Source organism: Hemiscyllium ocellatum (assembly GCF_020745735.1).
Source record: "Hemiscyllium ocellatum isolate sHemOce1 chromosome 27 unlocalized genomic scaffold, sHemOce1.pat.X.cur. SUPER_27_unloc_1, whole genome shotgun sequence".
Taxonomy (NCBI): Eukaryota; Metazoa; Chordata; class Chondrichthyes; order Orectolobiformes; family Hemiscylliidae; genus Hemiscyllium; species Hemiscyllium ocellatum.
This window is the reverse complement of record NW_026867476.1, coordinates 1-22,500: the sequence shown is the minus strand read 5'-3', so window position 1 is coordinate 22,500 and position 22,500 is coordinate 1. Positions and strand designations below refer to the sequence as shown.

Here is a 22,500-nt window from a genome sequence, read left to right as displayed (position 1 = left end):
CTCACACCCCCCCCCACACACACACTCACCCCCCCACACTCACACCCCCCACACACACTCACACACCCCCACACACACACTCACCCCCCCACACACACACACTCACCCCCCACACTCACACCCCCCCCCACACACACTCACACACCCCACACACACACTCACACCCCCCCACACACACACTCACACCCCCCCACACACACACACTCACACCCCCCCACACACACACTCACCCCCCACACTCACACCCCCCCCACACACACACACACCCCCACACACACACTCACACCCCCACACACACACACACTCACCCCCCACACACACACACTCACCCCCCACACACACACACACACCCCCCACACACACACACACACCCCACACACACACACACACACCCCACACACACACACCCCCACACACACACTCACCCCCCACACACACACCCCCCCACACACACACTCACCCCCCAACACACACACTCACCCCCCCCACACACACACCCCCCCACACACACACTCACCCCCCCACACACACACACTCACCCCCCCCCACACACACACACTGGGAGAGAGAGGGGTTGAGAGACAGGGAGAGAGAGAGAGAGAGAGACAGAGGGACAAGGAGCGAGGTAGCGAGAGGGACAGGGAGGGAGCGGGACAGGGAGATAGATAGATAGAGGGAGGGGAAAAGGGAGAGAGATAGAGAGAGGGACGGGGGGAGAGAGGGGCAGGGAGATAGAGAGAGAGGCACAGGGAGAGGGACAGAGAGAGAGAGAGGGAGTGGGAGAGAGTGAGAGAGAGAGAGAGAGGGATGGGGGAGATAGAGAGGGAAAGGGACAGGGAAATAAAGGGACTTGGAGAGAGAGAGAGACATAGAGATAAGGAGAGAGAGTGAGACAGGGAGAGAGAGAGAGAGGGGGACAGGGAGTGAGAGAGAGGGACAGGGAGAGAGAGAGAGGGACACGGAGATAGAGAGAGGGACAGGGACAGAGAGAGAGTGGGACAGGGAGCGAGAGAGAGAGGGGGACAGGGAGTGAGAGAGAGAGAGAGAGAGGAACAGGGAGAGAGAGAGAGGGACACGGAGATAGAGAGAGGGACAGGGAGAGAGAGAGAGTGGGACAGGGAGCGAGAGAGAGAGGGGGACAGGGAGTGAGAGAGAGAGAGAGAGAGGAACAGGGAGAGAGAGAGAGGGACACGGAGATAGAGAGAGGGACAGGGAGAGAGAGAGAGAGAGAGGAACAGGGAGATAGAGAGAGGGACAGGGACAGAGAGAGAGTGGGACAGGGAGCGAGAGAGAAAGAGACAGAGAGGGACAGGGAGATAGAGAGAGGGACAGGGAGAGACAGAGAGGGACAGGGAGAGAAATGAGAGAGAGAGAGAGAGAGAGGGAGGGAAAGGTCAGAGAAAAGATGGTGAGGCAAAGAAAAAGAACAGACGGAGAGATAGTGAGACAAAGGACAGAGAGAAAGATCAGGGATGGAGGGAAAGGAGAGAGAGAGAGAGAACAGGGAGAGTGAGAAAGGACAGAGAGGGAGAGAGGATGGACACAGAAGAGAGAAAAGAGTAAGAGAGGGGGAGAGTGGACAGACAGAGAGAGAGACAGAGAGAGAGAGAGAGAGAGAGACAGAGAGAGAGAGAGAGAGAGAGAGAGTAAGAGAGGGGGAGAGTGGACAGACAGAGAGAGAGAGAGAGAGAGAGAGAGAGACAGAGAGAGAGAGAGAGAGAGAGAGAGAGAGAGAGAGAGAGAGAGGCTGGAAAAGCCCAGCAGGTCAGGCAGTGTCCGGGAGAGCGGGAGAGACGGTGTTCCGGGCAGGAGCCCGACATCGGGAATGCCGGGGGGTGAGGGAAGGAGGCGAGACTTAAATGGGAGGGTGTGGGGTCAGGGGGTAGAGGGGGAAGGTGATAGATAAACGCAGGAGGAGGGGGAGAGGGGGGATGGTGATAGGTCAGAGGGGAGGGTGTGGAGGAGAGGGAGAGCGAGGAGAGGGAGGGGGACAGGGAGGGAGGGAGGGAGAGGGAGAGGGAGGGGGAGGGGAGGGTGTGGAGGAGAGGGAGAGCGAGGAGAGGGAGGGGGACAGGGAGGGAGGGAGAGGGAGAGGGAGAGGGAGGGGGAGGGGAGGGTGTGGAGGAGAGGGAGAGCGAGGAGAGGGAGGGGGACAGGGAGGGAGGGAGGGAGAGGGAGAGGGAGGGGGAGGGGAGGGTGTGGAGGAGAGGGAGAGCGAGGAGAGGGAGGGGGACAGGGAGGGAGGGAGAGGGAGAGGGAGGGAGGGAGAGGAGAGGAAGAGGGAGGGAGAAGGGGGAAGAGGGGGAAGAGGGAGGGGGGTGAGGGAGAGGAGGGAGAGGGAGAGGGAGGGGGAGGGGAGGGAGAGGGACGGGAGGGAGAGGGAGAGGGAGGGGAGGGAGAGGGAGAGGGAGGGGAGGGAGAGGGAGGGGAGGGAGAGGGAGGGGGAGGGGAGGGAGAGGGAGAGGGACGGGAGGGAGAGGGAGAGGGAGGGGAGGGAGGGGGGGGGGAGGGGAGGGAGAGGGACGGGAGGGAGAGGGAGGGGAGGGAGAGGGAGAGGGACGGGAGGGAGAGGGAGAGGGAGGGGAGGGAGGGGGGGGGACAGGGAGGAGGAGGAGGGGGAGGGAGAGGGAGGGGAGGGAAAGGGAGGAGAGGGGAGAGAGAGAGGGAGGAGTAGGAGAGGGAGGGGAGGGAGAGGGAGGGGAGGGAGAGGGAGAGGGGGAGGGAGGAGAGGAAGAGGGAGGGACAGGGAGGAGACGGAGAGGGAGGGGAGGGAGGGAGAGGGAGGGAGAGGGGGGAAGAGGGAGAGGGGTGAGAAGGACAAGGAGGAGAGGGAGAGGGAGGGGAGGGAGAGGGCCTGAGGGTTGAATCTGGGAGAAGGAGGGAGGGTGAGGGGGGGATCTGGTGAAGCCCACATTGATGCCATGGGGGAGGTTGGAGGGTCCCCGAGTTGGAAGGTGAGGCGTCCGTCCCTCGGGGGTAGGGAGGGGGGGAGGAGTCCCAAAAGCTGCTAGTCCTCGAGGCGCCCCGCGGGTTGGCGTCCCGGTGAGAGCGCGTCGGGGGACCCACGGGGGATGGGGCCGAATGGCCGGGCCGGGAAATCCCCCTCCGGCTCCTGGATTGGGTTGGCTGGTTCTCGCGCTCCCGAACCCTTCGCCTTCTGGGTGGGCAGCCCCCAGTCCCCCCCCGCACGCGCCCGTCCTCCATGGCGGAGACCGCCATGTTCATTCCTCTCCCGCCCAGCCAAACCAGGCCTGTCCCTCCATCTACTTCCCAACCCACTCACACCGGGGCCACCCAGCATTCCCTGAGTTTGGCACGTCCCCCTCCGTCGCCCAGACTTCAGAATTGGAGACATCTCGTTGGGGTTGTAAAGGACGATGGAGAGGCTTCGTCTGGACCTCCCCCCTGGAATCAGGGGAACTAGAGGGGCGTAGGTTGAGGGCGAGAGGGGAAAGGGAGCCGAGGGGTCAATTTCTCACCCAGAGGGTGGCGCGTGTGTGTGGAATGAGCTGCCAGAGGAAGGGGTGGGGGCTGGTACAATTACCACAATGGGGGCACGGCGGCTCAGTGGTAAGTGCCGCTGCCTCACGGCGCCAGGGACCGGGGTTCGATCCCACCCTCAGGACGACTGTCTGGATGGGGTTTGCACATCCCCTCCCTCCCTGTGTCTGCGTGGGTTCCCTCCTGGTGCTCCGGTTTCCTCCCACAACCCACAGATGTGCAGGTTAGGGTGGATGGGCCGTGCTAAATTACCCATAGTGCCCAGGGATGTGCAGGTTAGGGTGGATGGGCCGTGCTAAATTACCCATAGTGCCCAGGGATGTGCAGGTTAGGGTGGATTGGCCATGCTAAATTACCCATGGTGCCCAGGGATGTGCCGGTTAGGGTGAATTGGCCATGCTAAATTACCCATAGTGCCCAGGGATCTGCAGCTTAGGGTGGACTGGCCGTGCTAAATTACCCATAGTGCCCAGGGATGTGCAGGTTAGGGTGGATTGGCCATGCTAAATTACCCATAGTGCCCAGGGATGTGCAGGTTAGGGTGGATTGGCCGTGCTAAATTACCCATAGTGCCCAGGGATGTGCAGGTTAGGGTGGGTTGGCCGTGCTAAATTACCCATAGTGCCCAGGGATGTGCAGGTTAGGGTGGATTGGCCATGCTAAATTACCCATAGTGCCCAGGGATGTGCAGGTTAGGGTGGGTTGGCGGTGCTAAATTACCCAGAGTGCCCCGGGATGTGCAGGTTAGGGTGGAGTGGCCATGCTAAATTACCCATAGTGCCCAGGGGTGTGCAGGTTAGGGTGGTTTGGCCGTGCTAAATTACCCATAGTGCCCAAGGATGTGCAGGTTAGGGTGGATTGGCCGTGCTAAATTACCCATAGTGCCCAGGGATGTGTAGGTTATGGTGGATTGGCTGTGCAAAATTACCCATAGTGCCCAAGGATGTGCAGGTTAGGGTGGATTGGCCGTGCTAAATTAACCATAGTGCCCAGGGATCTGCAGTTTAGGGTGAATTGGCCGTGCTAAATTACCCATAGTGCCTAGTAATGTGCAGGTTAGGGTGGATTGGCCGTGCTAAATTACCCATAGTGCCCAGGGATGTCCAGGTTAGGGTGGATTAGCCGTGCTAAATTACCCATAGTGCCCAGGGGTGTGCAGGTTAGGGTGGATTGGCCATGCTAAATTACCCATAGTGCCCAGGGATGTGCAGGTTAGGGCGGATTGGCTGTGCTAAATTACCCATAGTGCCCAGGGATGTGCAGGTTAGGGTGGTTTGGCGGTGCTAAATTACCCATAGGGCCCAGGGATGTGCAGGTTAGGGTGGATTGGCCATGCTAAATTACCCATAGTGCCCAGGGATGTGCAGGTTAGGGCGGTTTGGCCGTGCTAAATTACCCATAGTGCCCAAGGATGTGCAGGTTAGGGTGGATTGGCCGTGCTAAATTACCCATAGTTCCCAGGGATGTGCAGGTTAGGGTGGTTTGGCGGTGCTAAATGAACCATAGTGCCCAGGGATGCGCAGGTTAGGGTGGATTGGCCATGCTAAATTACCCATAGTGCCCAGGGATGTGCGGGTTAGTGTGGGTTGGCTGTGCTAAATTACCCATAGTGCCTAGTAATGTGCAGGTTAGGGTGGATTTGCCATGCTAAATTACCCATAGTGCCTAGTAATGTGCAGGTTAGGGTGAATTGGCCATGCTAAATTACCCATAGTGCCTAGTAATGTGCAGGTTAGGGTGGATTGGCCATGATAAATTAACTATAGTGCAGAGGGATGTGCAGGTTAGGGTGGATTGGCTATGCTAAATTACCCATAGTGCCTAGTAATGTGCAGGTTAGGGTGGATTTGCCATGCTAAATTACCCATAGTGCCTAGTAATGTGCAGGTTAGGGTGAATTGGCCATGCTAAATTACCCATAGTGCCTAGTAATGTGCAGGTTAGGGTGGATTGGCCATGATAAATTAACTATAGTGCAGAGGGATGTGCAGGTTAGGGTGGATTGGCTATGCTAAATTACCCATAGTGCCTAGTAATGTGCAGGTTAGGGTGGATTGGCTATGCTAAATTACCCATAGTGCCTAGTAATGTGCAGGTTAGGGTGAATTGGCCATGCTAAATTACCCATAGTGCCTAGTAATGTGCAGGTTAGGGTAGATCGGCCATGCTAAATTACCCATAGTGCCCAGGGATGTGCAGGTTAGGGTGGATTGGCCATGTTAAATTACCCATAGTGCCCAGGGATGTGCAGGTTAGATTGGATTGGCCGTGCTAAATTACCCATAGTGCCCAGGGATGTGCAGGTTAGGGGGATTGGCCGTGCTAAATTACCCATAGTGCCCAGGGATGTGCAGGTTAGGGTGGATTGGCCATGTTAAATTACCCATAGTGCCCAGGGATGTGCAGGTTAGATTGGATTGGCCGTGCTAAATTACCCATAGTGCCCAGGGATGTGCAGGTTAGGGGGGATTGGCCATGCTAAATTATGTGATGGTTTGTAAAGGGTGGTTTATGAGGACTGGGGGTGTATACCCGATGGAGTTTAGAAGGATATGGGTTGGGGGAGGGGGCTGGAATCTAATGGAAACGTCCGGAATCCCGAACGGCCTGGACAGAGCGGGGAGACGTTTCTTTTGGTCGGAGAGACTGGGACCTGAGGGCCTCTGGGCGAAAGGGAACGGGAGAGAAGGAAGACCATCTCCTGCCGGAGAGTGGGGGGGAGGGAATCGATGGGATTCACTCCCACAGAGAGCTGCAGGACGGGAGGGGAAGGTCATTTAAGATGGAGGTAAATCGGGTCTTGGGGTAATCGAGGGTGACGGGAAGGCGGTGGGGTGGTTTGAGAAACCTTATCAGCCATGATTGGGCCAGACCCCGATGGACCGAATGGCCGACGTTGCGCTGCGGTGTTGCTGTGGGCTCAGCACCAGGACCCCAGCCTCTCTCCGTGGAGTTATTTTAGCTCCACGGTCAGACCCCTCCACCTCCACGCGTGCCGTCAATGTGGTCAGGCTTGTCGCCCGGCGTTTCAGAGTCGTTAATGGCGCATCTCTCGCCTCACCTCTCTGGGCGCGCTCACTGCCGTTCCTCTGCCTCGGTGCACCATGGGAAAGCAAATCTTAGCAGGACTTAACGGTAAGGTCCTGGGGAGTGTTGCTGAACAAAGAGACCCTGGAGTGCAGGGTCATAGCTCCTTGAAAGTGGAGTCGCAGGTAGATAGGATAGTGAAGGCGGCGTTTGGTATGCTTTCCTTTATTGGTCAGAGTATTGAGTACAGGGGTTGGGGGGTCATGTTGCGGCTGGACAGGATGTTGGTTAGGGCCACTGTTGGGATATCGCGTGCAATTCTGGTCTCCTTCCGATCGGAAAGATGTTGTGAAAGGGTTCAGGAAAGATTTACAAGGATGTGGGAGGGTTTGAGCTACAGGGAGAGGCTGAACAGGCTGGGGCTGATTTCCCTGGAGCGTCAGAGGCTGAGGAGTGACCTTATAGAGGTTTACAAAATTATGAGGGGCATGGATAGGGTAAATAGACAAGGTCTTTTCCCTGGGGTCGGGGAGTCCAGAACTAGAGGGGGATAGGTTTAGGGTGAGAGGGGAAAGATATAAAAGAGACCTGAGGGACAATGTTTTCATGCAGAGGGTTTTTTCATCCAATCTAATCCAATCCAATCCAGTCCAATCCAATCCCATCCAATCCAATCCAATCCCATCCCATACCATCCAATCCAATCCAATCCCATCCCACCCCATCCAATCCAACCTAATCCCTTCCTATCCAATCCAATCCAATCCCATTCAATCCCATCCAATCTAATCCAATCCAATCCCATCCCATCCAATCCAACCTAATACCTTCCCATCCAATCCAATCCCATTCAATCCCATCCAATCTAATCCAATCCAATCCCCTCCCATCCCATCCAACCCAGTCCAATCCAATCCCATCCAATCTAATCCAATCCAATCCCCTCCCATCCCATCCAATTCAGTCTAATCCAATCCCATCCAATCTATCCAATTCCATCCCATCCAATCCAACCTAATCCCTTCCCATCCCATCCCATCCAATCCAATACTATCCAATCCCATCCAAACTAATCCAATCCAATTCCTTCCAATTCCATCCAATCCAATTCCATCCAAACTAATCCTATCCAAACCAATCCCATCCAATCCAACCCAATTCAATCCAATCCAATTCAGTCCAATCCAATCCAGTCCAATCCAATCCAGTCCAGTCCAACCCAATCCAATCCAATCCAATTCAGTCCAATCCAATTCAGTCCAATCCCATTCAGTCCAATTCAGTTCAACTCAACTCAATCCAATCCAATCCAACCCAACCCAATCCAATCCAACTCAATCCAATTCAATCCAACCCAATTCAGTGCAGTCTAATCCAACTCAATCTAATCCAATCCAGTCCAATCCAGTTCAGTCCAATCCAATTCTATCCAATCCTGTTCAATCCAATTCAATCCAGTCCAATCCAGTTCAGTCCAATACAATTATATCCAATCCAATTCAGTCCAATCCAATCCCTTCCAATCCAATTCAGTCCTATCCAATTCAATTCAGTCCAATCCGATCCAATCCAACCCAATCCAATCCAACCCAATTGAATCCAATCCCATTCAGTCCAATCCAACTCAACTCAACTCAATCCAATCCAATCCAATCCAACCCAACCCAATCCAATTCAATCCAGTCCAATCCAGTTCAGTCCAATCCAATTCTATCCAATCCTGTTCAATCCAGTTCAGTCCAATCCAATTCAGTCCAATCCAATTCCTTCCAATCCAATCCAATCCCATCCAAGCCAACTCAATCCAATCCAACCCAATCCAATCCAATTCAGTCCAATCCAATTCAACCCACCCAATCCAATCAAATCTAATCTACTCCAATCCAATCCATTACAACCCAATTCAATCCAGTTCATTCCAACTCAACCCAGTCCAATCCAATTTAATCCAATACAATCGAATCCAATCCAATTCAATCCCATTCAGTTAAATCCAATCCCATCCAATCCAATCCAGTCCAATTCTACCCAATCCTATTCAATCCAATCAAATTCAGTCCAATCCAATCCCATTCATTCCAACTCAATCCAATTCAATTAAATCCAATCCCATTCAGTCTATCCCAACTCAACTCAATCCAATCCAATCCAGTTCAACCCACCCAATCCAAACCAACCTAATCTAATCTATTCCAATCCTATTCAATCCAATCCAACCCAATTCAGTCCAATCCAGTCCAATCCAATCCAATCCAATCCAATCAAACCCAATCCAATTCAATCCAATCTAGTCCAATCAATTCCAACCCAATCCAATTCAGTCCAATCCAGTTCAGTCCAACCCAATCCAACTCAGTCCAATCCAAATCAACCCCATCCAATCCAATCCAATTCAATCCAATCCCATTCAGTCCAATCAAACTCAATCAACTCAACTCAATCCAATCCAACCCAATCCAATCCAATTCAGTCCTATCCAATTCAATTCAGTCCAATCCGATCCAATCCAACACAATCCAATCCAACCCAATCCAATCCAGTCCAATCCAACCCACGGATGTTGAAAGCAGAACCCCTTCCCCCACCCGACCTCGGGTAATCGATTCAGGGTGGCCAAGGTGCAGAGCCATTCCTGGCTGAACAGCTTCCTTCTGTCGCACCCATCCCCTCCCACCCCCACCCCAACCCGGGAATTGGTGGGGGACGGAGGGGGGAGGGGGTGCCAAGCTGGCTACCTGAAAGCCCTCTGCCCCCACCGTCGGTCCCTGGGGGAGCGGTGACCGATCGCCCACCTGGCTCCAGGAAACGCTCGACGGACCTGGGCGGGAATTCCGGGCGCGCCGATTTCCGTTTGGTGTAACGGGCGCTCCGCACGGACAGCGTCCCGGGCCGAGGCCTCGGCTGGAAGGAACCGTGAGGGACCGCCGAGAGGTGGGCACCCTGCCTGGCCGTCAGGCAACCCAGCCTCCCCCTCCCGCTCATTGGCTCGGTCCACCGCCATTCTGGGAAAATGTCGGAGAAATCCGTCCCGCACTCTGATGCACTGGATCTCCCAAATTCTTCCGACCGGCCGGAACAGATTCCGGAACAGCTTCTTCCCCGCTCTCCTGAACGGACCTCTCGAATCTCCGACTTTCGTCCGTGCCGACCCAGATATCCCTAACCTAACCCAGCCCCCGTTTGCCAGCCCCTTGGCCCATTCCCCTCCAATCCCTTCCTATCCCTGTCCCCATCCACCTTTTCAACGCTGTCATTGTACCAGCCCCCACCACTTCCTCTGGCAGCTCATTCCACACACGCACCACCCTCTGGGTGAGAAAGTTACCCCCTCAGCTCCCTTTCCCCTCTCACCCTAAACCTACCCCCCTCTAGTTCTGGACTCCCCCCACCCCAGGGGGGGAAAAGACCTTGTCTATTTACCCCTATCCACATCCCTCATGATTTTATAAACCAGGTCACCCCCTCAGCCTCCGACGCTCCAGGGAAAACAGCCCCAGCCTCTCCCTGTAGCTCTGTTCCCAGTGACATCCTGCTCAATCTCTTCTGAACCCTCTTTGACAATATCCTTCCTGTCACGGGGCGACCAGATCTAGACACCGTCCTCCAGACGAAGCCTCTCCGTTGTCTCCTACAACCCCAACATGACGTCGCCAACCTCCTGTACTCATAGAATCTGAGCAATGGAGGCAACCGTGCTAAACACCTTCTTACCCTCTCCCCCCACACCCCCCCCCCCACACCCACCCCCGTGTGTTCGTGACGCCAACTTCAACGAATGACATCCCCGAACCCCCAGGTCTCTCCGATCGACAGCACGACCCAGAGCCCCACCGCAAACCGAAGAAGCCTCTTCAGAGATGGTCACTGCCCGGGGCATTTGTATAGGCATCAGGGATGGGCATTAACTCCGGGCCAGGGCACGGACCAGCCTGAGGACTAACTCTCTGGGGGAACACACGCGTGTGCCCCGGTGCAATTTGCAGCAGGCGCTCAGACCCTCAGGGTATCCGAGAGGGAGGTTCGGATTCCAATCCATAATGCCCAGGGATGTGCAGGTTAGGGCGGATTGGCCATGCTAAATTACCCATAGTGCCCAGGGATGTGCAGGTTAGGGTGGATTGGCCATGCTAAATTACCCATAGTGCCCAGGGATGTGCAGGTTAGGGTGGATTAGCCGTGCTAAATTACCCATAGTGCCCAGGGATGTGCAGGTTAGGGTGGATTGGCCGTGCTAAATTACCCATAGTGCCCAGGGATGTGTAGGTTAGGGCGGATTGGCCATGCTAAATTACCCATAGTGCCCAGGGATGTGCAGGTTAGGGTGGATTGGCCATGCTAAATTACCCATAGTGCCCAGGGATGTGCAGGTTAGGGTGGATTGGCCGTGCTACATTAACCCATAGTGCCCAGGGATGTGCAGGTTAGGGTGGATTGGCCATGCTAAATTACCCATAGTGCCCAGGGATGTGCAGGTTAGGGTGGATTGGCCGTGCTAAATTACCCATAGTGCCCAGGGATGTGCAGGTTAGGGTGCATTGACCGTGCTAAATTGCCCATAGTGCCCAGGGATGTGCAGGTTAGGGTGGATTGGCCTACTCTCAGAGCAGACTCCCCCTAGCCTCACCTCACTGCCCTAGCGTCCCTGAGCTGTCCCTCTGGTCTCCGACTCTCACCACCACCTGCTGGTAGCCCACCCACCGCTCTCTGAGGGTAGAGACTCTCTCGGACATCATCTCCCCATCACCTTCAAACGTGGCCCCCCCCACTCTTTCGTGATCTCCGTTTACCACCCTCCCTCCCCCACCCCTGGGTGACCAGTTGTGTGTGTGATGGGGAGTGGGGGGTTGGAAAAACGGAGGTGTTGCGGGGACTGGACCAAGGAGGAATCGAAGGGTCGGTTCATTTCCAATGACTTTTATTTTACAAAATGGACTGAGTTTAAAAAAAATAAATCCACCCCAATGCTGCGGGATTCACAAAGACCCGCAATCCAGCCCCTCCTTATGGAACATGGTACGGAGAGGAAGAGAGAGACGCAACAGGAGAGCGAGAATGAAAGAGGGAGAGAGACAGAGTGATTGAGGGAGAACATCCGAGAGAGAGAGAGAGAGACATACAACGCCAAAGGGAGGGAGAGCGAGAGAACACCCGAGAAAGAGAGATGGAGCGCATGCGAGAGAGAGAGGAAATGAGAGAGTGTGAAAGAAAGAGAGAGAGAGAGAGAGAGACAGTCCGAGACAGAGGGAGCACAGGAGAGAGAGAGAGAGAGAAAGCGAGAGTGCATGAAAGAGAGAGACCATCCGAGACAGAGGGGGCACGAGAGAGAGAGAGAGACAGAGAGAGAGACAGAGACAGAGTGATTGAGAGAGAGCATCCGAGAAAGAGATACAACGCCAAAGGGAGGAAGAGTGAGAGAACGCCCGAGAAAGAGAGATGGAGCGCGTGTGAGAGAGAGGAAACGAGAGTGTGTGAAAGAGAGAGAGAGAGAGAGACAGAGAGAGAGAGAGAGAGGGAGCACAGGAGAAAAAGTGAGCATACCAAGGGGTGAATATGAGGGAGATTGTGTGGGAGAGAGAGACAGTGTGCTAGAGAGAGAGAGAGAGAGAGAGAGCGTGAGACAGAGCGATTGAGAGAGAGGGAGAGCATCTGAGAAAGAGACACAACAAAGGGAGGGAGAGAGAGCGAGAACGCCCAAGAAAGAGAGATAGAGCATGCGCGAGGAAGTGAGAGAGCGTGAAAGAGAGACAGAGTGATTGAAAGAGAGAGAGAGGGAGAGAGCAAGAGAGAGAGACAGTGATTGAGAGAGAGAGAGAGCGAGAGAGAGAGTGATTGAGAGAGAGAGAGCAAGAGAGAGAGAGTGATTGAAAGAGAGAGAGACAGAATGATTGAGAGAGAGAGAGAGAGAGAGAGAGCGAGCAAGAGAGAGAGTGATTGAGAGAGAGAGTGATTGAGAGAGAGATTGAGAGAGAGAAAGAGAGAGAGAGAGAGAGTGACTGAGAGAAAGAGTGATTGAGAGAGAGAGAGAGAGAGCGAGCGAGAGAGAGGGGGAGTATCCCAGCGACGTTGCCATCCTCCTGCTCCCTCCTCACGGCGTCTCCAGGTCACTGTCAGGGTCTGGCTCCCGCTGCACGTCCCCCAGGTCACGGTGTATAATCTCAGTGACTGTAGGACAGGGACAGGGACAGCACGGGGTTAGATACAGGGGAAAGCTCCCTCTACACTGTCCCCCCCATCCCAGGGACAGGGGCAGCACGGGGTTAGATACAGGGGAAAGCTCCCTCTACACTGTCCCCCACATCCCAGGGACAGGGGCAGCACGGGGTTAGATACAGAGTAAAGCTCACTCTACACTGTCCCCCCCATCCCAGGGACAGGGACAGCACGGGGTTAGATACAGAGTAAAGCTCCCTCTACACTGTCCCCCCCCATCCCAGGGACAGGGACAGCACGGGGTTAGATACAGAGTAAAGCTCCCTCTACACTGTCCCCCACACCCCAGGGACAGGGGCAGCACGGGGTTAGATACAGAGTAAAGCTCACTCTACACTGTCCCCCCCATCCCAGGGACAGGGACAGCACGGGGTTAGATACAGGGTAAAGCTCCCTCTACACTGTCCCCCCCATCCCAGGGACAGGGACAGCACGGGGTTAGATACAGAGTAAAGCTCCCTCTACACTGTCCCCCACACCCCAGGGACAGGGACAGCACGGGGTTAGATACAGAGTAAAGCTTCCTCTACACTGTCCCCCCCCATCCCAGGGACAGGGACAGCACGGGGTTAGATACAGGGTAAAGCTCCCTCTACACTGTCCCCCCCATCCCAGGGACAGGGACAGCACGGGGTTAGATACAGAGTAAAGCTCCCTCTACACTGTCCCCCACACCCGAGGGACAGGGGCAGCACGGGGTTAGATACAGAGTAAAGCTCACTCTACACTGTCCCCCCCATCCCAGGGACAGGGACAGCACGGGGTTAGATACAGAGTAAAGCTCCCTCTACACTGTCTCCCCCATCCCAGGGACAGGGACAGCACGGGGTTAGATACAGAGTAAAGCTCCCTCTACACTGTCCCCCCATCCCAGGGATAGGGACAGCGTGGGGTTAGATACAGAGTAAAGCTTCCTCTACACTGTCTCCCCCATCCCAGGGACAGGGACAGCACGGGGTTAGATACAGAGTAAAGCTCCCTCTACACCGCGCCCACTCCCCTCCCTCCCGGTCTCTGTGCTCTGGGACCCCTCACTCACCATCATCCAGAGTGATGCCGTGAATGGAGATGGTTCGGAACGGGATCTCGCAATCGTGGATTTCCTGCTCCACCTCCTCCTCCTCCTCCGTCCCCGTCTCTCCCTCCTGCTCCTCTCCACCGCGCCCAGCATCCGGTCTCCCCGGACCCAGCTCTGCTCTCCTCCTCCCGACCCCCTGGGAGGGGCAGGGACTGCTGCCGCTGTGCGGGGCCCTGGGATGGTGACTGCTGTCGGGCCTGTTCCCTGGCTGCAGTGCGGGGTCCGAGGGACGGCCCAGCGCCGGGAGCGGCCTCTCTTGGGCCTCCAGCATGCAGGCCGGGCGGTAGCCCTCAGCGCGGTTGCTGTGCGCCTTGGCATCTGGGTCGTAGGCCTCAGGCCTTGGACTGTAGCCCTCAGATCGGTTCCCGTAGGCCTCAGGCCTGGGACTGTAGCCTTCAGCATGGTTGCGGTAGGCCTCAGACCGGGGACTGTAGCCTTCAGCGCAATTGCCATAGGCCTCAGGCCTGGGACTGTACCCCTCAGAGCGGATGTCGTAGGCCTCAGGCCTGGGACTGTACCCCTCACAGCGGTTCCTGTAGGCCTCAGGCCTGGGACTGTACCCCTCAGAGCAGATGTCATAGGCCTCAGGCCTGGGACTGTACCCCTCAGAGCGGATGTCGTAGGCCACAGGCCTGAGACTGTCCCCCTCACCGCGGTTCCTGTAGGCCTCAGGCCTGGGACTGTAGCCCTCAGAGTGGACGCCGTAGGCCCCGGAGAGTCTCCTGTAGGCCTCAGGCTCCGGGCCCGAGCCGGGGGGACGCGGGAGGAAGCCGGGGGGTCCCACCTCCTGCCTGGCGCGGGGAACCGGGCCGTGCTCCCCAGCCCCCAACAGCAACCCACCCCCTCCAGGGGGCGAGGGGCACCCGGCTCCGGGACAGCACGGACTCTGGGCGGCCGGCCCCAACTCCTCGCTGGCGTCTTCTGTCTTGACGTGGACTGAGAGGAGAGGGAAGGGGGAGACGGGGAGAAAGAAAGCACAAATTGAACACCCACAAACACCCCCTCCCCACCTCCCTCCCTCCCCCTGACGCTCAGTCACAGCAGTGTGTACCGTCCACAAGACCCACTGCAGAACCTCACCCAGGGGCTCCTCAGACAGCACCTTCCCAAACCCCCCCCACACCCCCCTCTACCATCGAGAAGGGGGAGGGGGGGCAGCAGATACACGGGGAACACCACCCCCCCCCTCCCCAACTCCCCGTTCCCCGAATCCATCGACCGCTCCTTCCTGGGGTCAGAATCCTGGGATTTGTCCCCCCATCGTCCCTGAGGTGCATCGTGGGTCTACCCCACAGCACGGGGCTAAAATGGCAGCTCACCTCCCCACCCCCCGAGCCTGTGGGGTGGGGTAGTGGGGGGGGTCAACTAGGGGACGGGGAGACAGGGGGGCGATGTCTGCGGTGGACGCATTTTCGTCAGACCTCGCGTCGCGCGATGGGGCGAGGCCGGACCGCGTGGAACCGACGCGAGACGTCTCCCCGTGGGGCGGTGGACGAGGGGAGAGTGGGGTGGGGAGGGGTGGTGTTGGAGAACGAGGGAGGAAGCTCTCTCTCTCTCTCGCCCAGCTGCCCGTCACCGAGGGTAGGTGTGGGGGGGGGGGTGTGAGGGAAGGACTTACCGGGGAGGTACCGAAAGGTTTGGCAGGTGCTCCTCTTCCTCTTCCCATTACACACCAGGAAGCAGACCTGGACTGGGGCCTGGAGGGTCTGCTGGAGGTAGGGAGGAATCTCGGCGACCAGCAGGGACTGCGAGAGACAGAGAGAGAGAGAGAAAGAGAGACAGAGAGAGAGAGAGAGAGAGAGTGAGAGAGAGAGAGAGAAAGAGGGAGAGAGAGAGAAAACAGGGAGAGCTCAGTCAGCACACAGACTGAGTAACAGACTGGACTCCAATCGAGGGGTTCGGGGTGGTTTATATACAGAATAACAGATACCCGGGAGGGAGTTACAGACTGGAATCTAATCAAGGGGTTCGGGGTGGTTTATATACAGAATAACAGATACCCGGGAGGGAGTTACAGACTGGAATCTAATCGAGGGGTTCGGGGTGGTTTATATACAGAATAACAGATACCCGGGAGGGAGTTACAGTCTGGAATCTAATCGAGGGGTTCGGGGTAGTTTATATACAGAATAACAGATACCCCGGGAGGGAGTTACAGACTGAAATCTAATCGAGGGGTTCGGGGTGGTTTATATACAGAATAACAGATACCCGGGAGGGAGTTACAGACTGGAATCTAATCGAGTGGTTCAGGGTGGTTTATATACAGAATAACAGATACCCGGGAGGGAGTTACAGACTGGAATCTAATCAAGGGGTTCGGGGTGGTTTATATACAGAATAACAGATACCCGGGAGGGAGTTACAGACTGGAATCTAATCGAGGGGTTCGGGGTGGTTTATATACAGAATAACAGATACCCGGGAGGGAGTTACAGTCTGGAATCTAATCGAGGGGTTCGGGGTGGTTTATATACAGAATAACAGATACCCGGGAGGGAGTTACAGTCTGGAATCTAATCGAGGGGTTCGGGGTAGTTTATATACAGAATAACAGATACCCCGGGAGGGAGTTACAGACTGGAATCTAATCGAGGGGTTCGGGGTAGTTTATATACAGAATAACAGATACCCGGGATGAGTTACAGACTGGAATCTAATCGAGGGGTTCGGGGTGGTTTATATACAGAATAACAGATACCCGGGAGGGAGTTACAGACTGGAATCTAATCGAGGGGTTCGGGGTGGGGTTTATATACAGAATAACAGGTACCCGGGAGGGAGTTACTGACTGGAATCTAATCGAGGGGTTCGGGGTGGTTTATATACAGAATAACAGATACCCGGGATGAGTTACAGACTGGAATCTAATCGAGGGGTTCGGGGTGGTTTATATACAGAATAACAGATACCCGGGATGAGTTACAGACTGGAATCTAATCGAGGGGTTCGGGGTGGTTTATATACAGAATAACAGATACCCGGGAGGGAGTTACAGTCTGGAATCTAATCGAGGGGTTCGGGGTAGTTTATATACAGAATAACAGATACCCGGGATGAGTTACAGTCTGGAATCTAATCGAGGGGTTCGGGGTGGTTTATATACAGAATAACAGATACCCGGGAGGGAGTTACAGACTGGAATCTAATCGAGGGGTTCGGGGTGGTTTATATACAGAATAACAGATACCCGGGAGGGAGTTACAGACTGGAATCTAATCGAGGGGTTCGGGGTGGGGTTTATATACAGAATAACAGGTACCCGGGAGTGAGTTACAGAATGGAATCTAATCGAGGGGTTCGGGGTGGGGTTTATATACAGAATAACAGATACCCGGGAGGGAGTTACAGACTGGAATCTAATCGAGGGGTTCGGGGTGGTTTATATACAGAATAACAGATACCCGGGAGGGAGTTACAGACTGGAATCTAATCGAGGGGTTCGGGGTGGGGTTTATATACAGAATAACAGGTACCCGGGAGGGAGTTACTGACTGGAATCTAATCGAGGGGTTCGGGGTGGGGTTTATATACAGAATAACAGATACCCGGGAGTGAGTTACAGACTGGAATCTAATCGAGGGGTTCGGGGTGGTTTATATACAGAATAACAGATACCCGGGAGTGAGTTACAGACTGGAATCTAATCGAGGGGTTCGGGGTGGTTTATATACAGAATAACAGATACCCGGGAGGGAGTTACAGACTGGAATCTAATCGAGGGGTTCGGGGTGGGGTTTATATACAGAATAACAGGTACCCGGGAGTGAGTTACAGACTGGAATCTAATCGAGGGGTTCGGGGGGGTGGGGGCGTTATTGCGAGACGGGCCTCACCTCGGTGCTCCGCGTTCTGTCCACCTTGGCCTGCACCTCCCACACCGTCTGTCCATCTGCCGGAGAAAAGCAGGGAGACGCCTGTGGGTGGGGGCTGCGAAGGGGGTGGTGGGGAGTCCTGATGTCCTGTTCCCTCTCCTCCCCACCCCCTCACCCACCCACGACTACCCACGATGCCAGGTGTGTTGGGGTGGCTGGGACAGGCCGTGGGCGCTGGGGGACCGGCGGCCATCTTGCGGAACGGGGTTAGCAGGGCCGGATGTGAGCCGAGGGGCCGAATGGACGTTCCAGTCGGGGGCTCCCAAACCCCCCCAGCGACCCAGGGTTCCTCCCCCTCGTTCCCGGGCCCCCTCCGCCATCGCCTCCCCCCACCAACCCTGCACCCCTCACCGATCCAGAGACACCATATTGCGGCCACACCACCCCCCCCTTTCCTCTGGTGTCACCCGGGAAGGGGCCCTCTGAGTCTGCCCCTCCCACACCCCCCAGTCACCACGTTCCACCTCCCATTCCTCCCAAACCCCGAGCCCCCCTCCCAGCCTGGGCAGAGGGACAGAGGGACGGGAGGGAACGGTGAGGGAGCGGGCAGTGGGAGTGAGCGGAGGGTGAGGGTAGAGCGAGTGTGAGGGGTGCGCGAGGGGAGTGAGTGAGGGTGTGAGTGAGTGAGGGTGAGGGTGAGGGAGTGAGGGTGAGGGTGGGGGTGAGGGTGTGAGTGAGGGTGAGGATGTGAGTGAGGGTGTGGGTGAGGGTGTGAGGGTGAGGGTTAGGGTGTGAGTGAGGGTGAGGGTGTGGATGAGGTTGTGAGGGTGTGAGGGTGAGGCTGAGGGTGAGGTTGAGTGTGTGAGGGTGAGGGTGTGTGAGGGTGAGGGTGTGGATGAGGGTGAGGGTGTGGGTGAGGGTGTGAGGGTGAGGGTGGTGAGTGAGGGTGAGTGTGTGAGGGTGAGTGTGTGAGGGTGAGGGTGAGGGTGTGAGGGTGAGGGTGTGAGGGTGAGGTTGAAGGTGAGGGTATGAGTGAGGGTGAGGGTGAGGGTGTGAGGGTGAGTGAGGGTGAAGGTGTGAGGGTGAGGGGGTGAGGGTGTGAGGGTGAGGGTGAGAGGGTGAGGGTGGTGAGTGTGAGGGTGAGGCTGAGGGGGTGAGGCTGAGGGGGTGAGGGTGAGGCTGAGGGGGTGAGGGTGAGGCTGAGGGGGTGAGTGTGTGAGGGTGAGAGTGTGAGGGTGAGTGTGTGAGGGTGAGGGTAAGTGTATGAGGGTGAGGTTGAAGGTGAGGGTGTGAGTGAGGGTGAGGGTGTGAGGGTGAGGGTGAGGGTGTGAGGGTGAGTGTGTGAGGGTGTGAGGTTGAGTGTGTGAGGGTGAGTGTGTGAGGGTGAGGGTGAGTGAGGGTGAGTGTGTGAGGGTGTGAGGGTGAGGGTGTGAGGGTGAGGGTGTGAGGGTGAGGGAGGGTGGGGGTGAGGGTGTGAGTGAGGGTGAGGGTGAGGGTGTGGGTGAGGGTGTGGGTGAGGGTGTGAGTGAGGGTGAGGGTGTAGATGAGGATGAGGGTGTGGGTGAGGGTGTGAGGGCGTGAGGGTGAGGGTGAGGGTGTGAGTGTGTGAGGGTGAGGGTGAGGGTGTGAGTGTGTGAGGGTGAGGGTGTGAGGATGAGGGTGTGAGGGTGAGGGTGTGAGGGTGAGGGTGTGAGGGTGAGGGTGTGAGATGAGTGTGTGAGGGGGAGGGGGTGAGGGTGAGGGCGAGGGTGAGGGTGAGGGTGCGAGGGTGAGGGTGGGGGGTGAGGGTGAGGGTGAGTGAGGATGAGGGTGAGGGTGTGAGGGTGAGTGAGGGTGAGGATGAGGGTGAGGGTGAGTGTGTGAGGGGGAGGGGGTGAGGGTGAGGGGGTGAGTGAGGGTGAGGGGGTGAGTGTGAGGGTGAGGGCGAGGATGAGGGTGAGGGTGTGAGGGTGAGTGAGGGTGAGGGTGTGAGGGTGAGTGAGGGTGAGGATGAGGGTGAGGGCGAGGATGAGGGTGAGGATGAGGGTGAGGGTGAGGGTGTGAGGGTGAGTGAGGATGAGGGTGAGGGTGTGAGGGTGAGTGAGGGTGAGGATGAGGGTGAGGGCGAGGATGAGGGTGAGGGGGTGAGGGTGAGGGTGAGGATGAGGGTGAGTGAGGGTGAGGGTGAGGGGGTGAGGGTGAGTGTGTGAGGGTGAGTGAGGGTGAGGGTGAGGGGGTGAGTGAGGGTGAGGGTGTGAGGGTGAGGGCGTGAGAGTGTGAGGGTGAGGGTGAGGGGGTGAGTGAGGGTGAGGGTGTGAGGGTGAGGGAGTGAGGGTGAGGGTGTGAGGGTGAGTGAGGGTGAGGGTGAGTGTGAGGGTGAGGATGAGGGTGAGGGTGTGAGGGTGAGTGAGGGTGAGGGTGAGTGTGAGGGTGAGTGAGGGTGAGGGGGTGAGTGTGAGGGTGAGGGTGAGGGTGTGAGGGTGAGTGAGGGTGAGGGTGAGTGTGAGGGTGGGGGTGTGAGTGAGGGTGAGTGAGGGTGAGGGTGAGGGGGTGAGTGAGGGTGAGGGTGTGAGGGTGAGGGTGTGAGTGAGGGTGAGTGAGGGTGAGGGGGTGAGTGAGGGTGAGGGTGTGAGGGGGGGGGGGTGAGTGAGGGTGAGGGTGAGGGTGCGAGGGTGAGGGGGTGAGGGTGAGGGTGAGTGAGGATGAGGGTGAGGGTGAGTGAGGGTGTGAGGGTGAGTGTGAGGGTGAGGGTGAGTGAGGGTGAGGGTGAGGGTGAGTGAGGGTGAGGGTGAGGGCGAGGGCGAGGGTGATACCTGGGGCCTTCTCTGTGAACAGAAGCCTGGACTCTGGTAGGAAGTTGGATCCCGTCACCAACAGGTCACCTCCCCCTGTCACCGGGCACCAGAGGGGCCGGGCCCCATCAACACTGGGCAATTCCTGGGCCGAACGCTGGGCTGTGGGAGGGAGGGGGGAGAGGGAGAGGGAAGGAGAGAGAGAGGGGGAGAGGGAGAGGGAGGAAGGGGGAGGGAAGGAGAGAGAGAGGAGGGAGAGGGAGAGAGAGGGAGGGGGGAGGGAGAGGGAGGGAGGGGGAGAGTGGGATGGGGAGGGAGAGGGGGGAAGGGGCAGAGAGGCAGACATAGTGAGAAAGAGAGAATGTGCAAGTGTGTGAGAGAGAGTGAGAGACAGTGATACAGAGTGAGAGAGAATGTGAGAGAGAGAGTGAGAAAGGGAGTGAGAGACAGTGATACAGAGAGTGAGAGAGTGTGAGAGAGACAGAGAGGGAGAGTGAGAGATAGTGATACAGAGATGAGTGTGTGTGAGAGAAACACAGTGATACAGAGAGTGATAGAGAGAGAGTGAGAGAGAGTGTGAGAGAGAGAGAGAGACAGTGATACAGAGAGTGAGAGACAGTGATACAGAGAGTGATAGAGAGAGAGTGAGAGTGTGAGAGAGAGAGACAGTGATACAGAGAGTGAGAGACAGTGATACAGAGAGTGATAGAGAGTGAGAGAGAGAGAGAGAGACAGTGATACAGAGAGTGAGAGACAGTGATACAGAGAGTGAGAGTGTGAGAGAGAGAGACAGTGATACAGAGAGTGATAGAGAGAGAGAGTGAGAGAGAGTGTGAGAGAGAGAGAGACAGTGATACAGAGAGAGACAGAGAGAGAGAGACAGAGAGTGATAGAGAGAGAGTGAGAGAGAGAGACAGTGATACAGAGAGTGATAGAGAGAGAGAGAGACAGTGATACAGAGAGTGATAGAGAGAGAGAGTGAGAGAGAGTGTGAGAGAGAGGGAGACAGTGATACAGAGAGAGACAGAGAAAGAGAGAGACAGAGAGAGAGGCAGAGAGTGTGAGAGACAGTGAGAGACAGTGATACAGAGAGTGAGAGACAGTGATACAGAGAGAGACAGAGAAAGAGAGGAGAGACAGAGAGAGAGGCAGAGAGCGAGAGACAGAGACAGAGCGAGAGAGAGAGACAGTGATACAGAGAGTGAGAGAGAGAGAGACAGAGAGAGACAGAGAGAGTGAGAGTGTGAGAGTGAGAGACAGTGATACAGAGAGTGAGGGTGTGAGAGAGTGAGAGATAGTGATACAGAGAGTGAGAGTAATGGTCTATCCAGGAGCACCATAACAAACAGAACCCGCCCCCCCCATGGGTGGAGTCGGCGTTCAGGGATGGGTCCGAGGGGAAGCGACAGGAGGGTCAGGAAACGTCGTCGACCGGATCTGGGCGGAGAGGAGGACTTTTCGTCGAAAAAAGTGGGTGGGGGGGGGAGAAAGCGACTCCTCGCAAAAACAGCTGAAAGCGCAGAGGGATCTGGGTGACGGAGCGGGAGGGCACGCAGCCTGTCAACACAGGACAGCAGGCGGTACCCGTGAAGGAAGGGAGTGTCCGAACCAGGGGAGGGGGGAGTGGGGGAGGGTCACCGCCGCCCCCCCCCCGGTGGGTGAGTGAGGCTGCGAAGGGACGGACTGGGTAGGACGTGGCTCCCCCTGTTACTGGAGCAGGGAGGGAGTGGGATTCGGGACAGATCTGAGGACGGTCCGGAGACGAGGTGCCGGGGGAGGGGAGGAGACTGAATTCTGATGGTGGATTGGCCACGCTAAATTACCCATAGTGCCCAGGGATGTGCAGGTTAGGGTGGATTAGTCGGGGGTAAAGGTCGAATAATGGGGAATGGGTCTGCGTGGGTTAGTCTTCGGAGGGTGGGTGTTGACTTGTTGGGCCGAAGGGCCTGTTTTCACACTAAAGGGATTTTGGATTCCTGCTGTGAGACGTTCCTGACTCCGGCACAAACTCAGCTCGCTCTCCGTCCGGAATTCGGAAATGGATCCGATCGGAACCTTCCTCGACATGGACGGGAAATGTTCGGGGAGGGCAGAGTCA

At 56.5% G+C, this 22,500-nt stretch overlaps 2 protein-coding genes across 2 annotated transcripts in view; both read right to left on the bottom strand.

The window, feature by feature from the left end:
• Positions 1-9,529, bottom strand: part of LOC132807035 (zinc finger protein 391-like) — a 20,323-nt gene extending 10,794 nt beyond the window's left edge. The window contains exon 1 of the mRNA XM_060821342.1: positions 9,321-9,529. Coding sequence (XP_060677325.1) covers positions 9,321-9,529 — 209 coding nt within the window. The remainder of the gene's footprint in view (positions 1-9,320) is intronic.
• Positions 9,530-11,426: 1,897 nt separating this feature from the next.
• Positions 11,427-22,469, bottom strand: LOC132807149 (nuclear factor of activated T-cells, cytoplasmic 4-like). Its single transcript, XM_060821475.1, has 6 exons — positions 22,412-22,469; positions 20,424-20,564; positions 17,653-17,708; positions 15,435-15,561; positions 13,778-14,752; positions 11,427-12,690 (listed from the first exon to the last, which is right to left on the bottom strand). The coding sequence occupies exons 1-6, from the start codon at positions 22,467-22,469 to the stop codon at positions 12,614-12,616; spliced, it is 1,434 nt and encodes a 477-aa protein (XP_060677458.1). The 3' UTR covers positions 11,427-12,613.
• Positions 22,470-22,500: the final 31 nt, after the last annotated feature.

Bases quoted from the DNA above. Each gene is read 5' to 3' on its own strand.
- LOC132807149 (XM_060821475.1), bottom strand. From the start codon at position 22,469: ATGTCGAGGAAGGTTCCGATCGGATCCATTTCCGAATTCCGGACGGAG. The intron at 15,562-17,652 runs GTGAGGCCCGTC...TGTCTCTCGCAG, and splicing joins ACAGAACGCGGAGCACCGAG to TCCCTGCTGGTCGCCGAGAT. The intron at 14,753-15,434 runs GTAAGTCCTTCC...CTCTCCTCTCAG, and splicing joins AACCTTTCGGTACCTCCCCG to TCCACGTCAAGACAGAAGAC.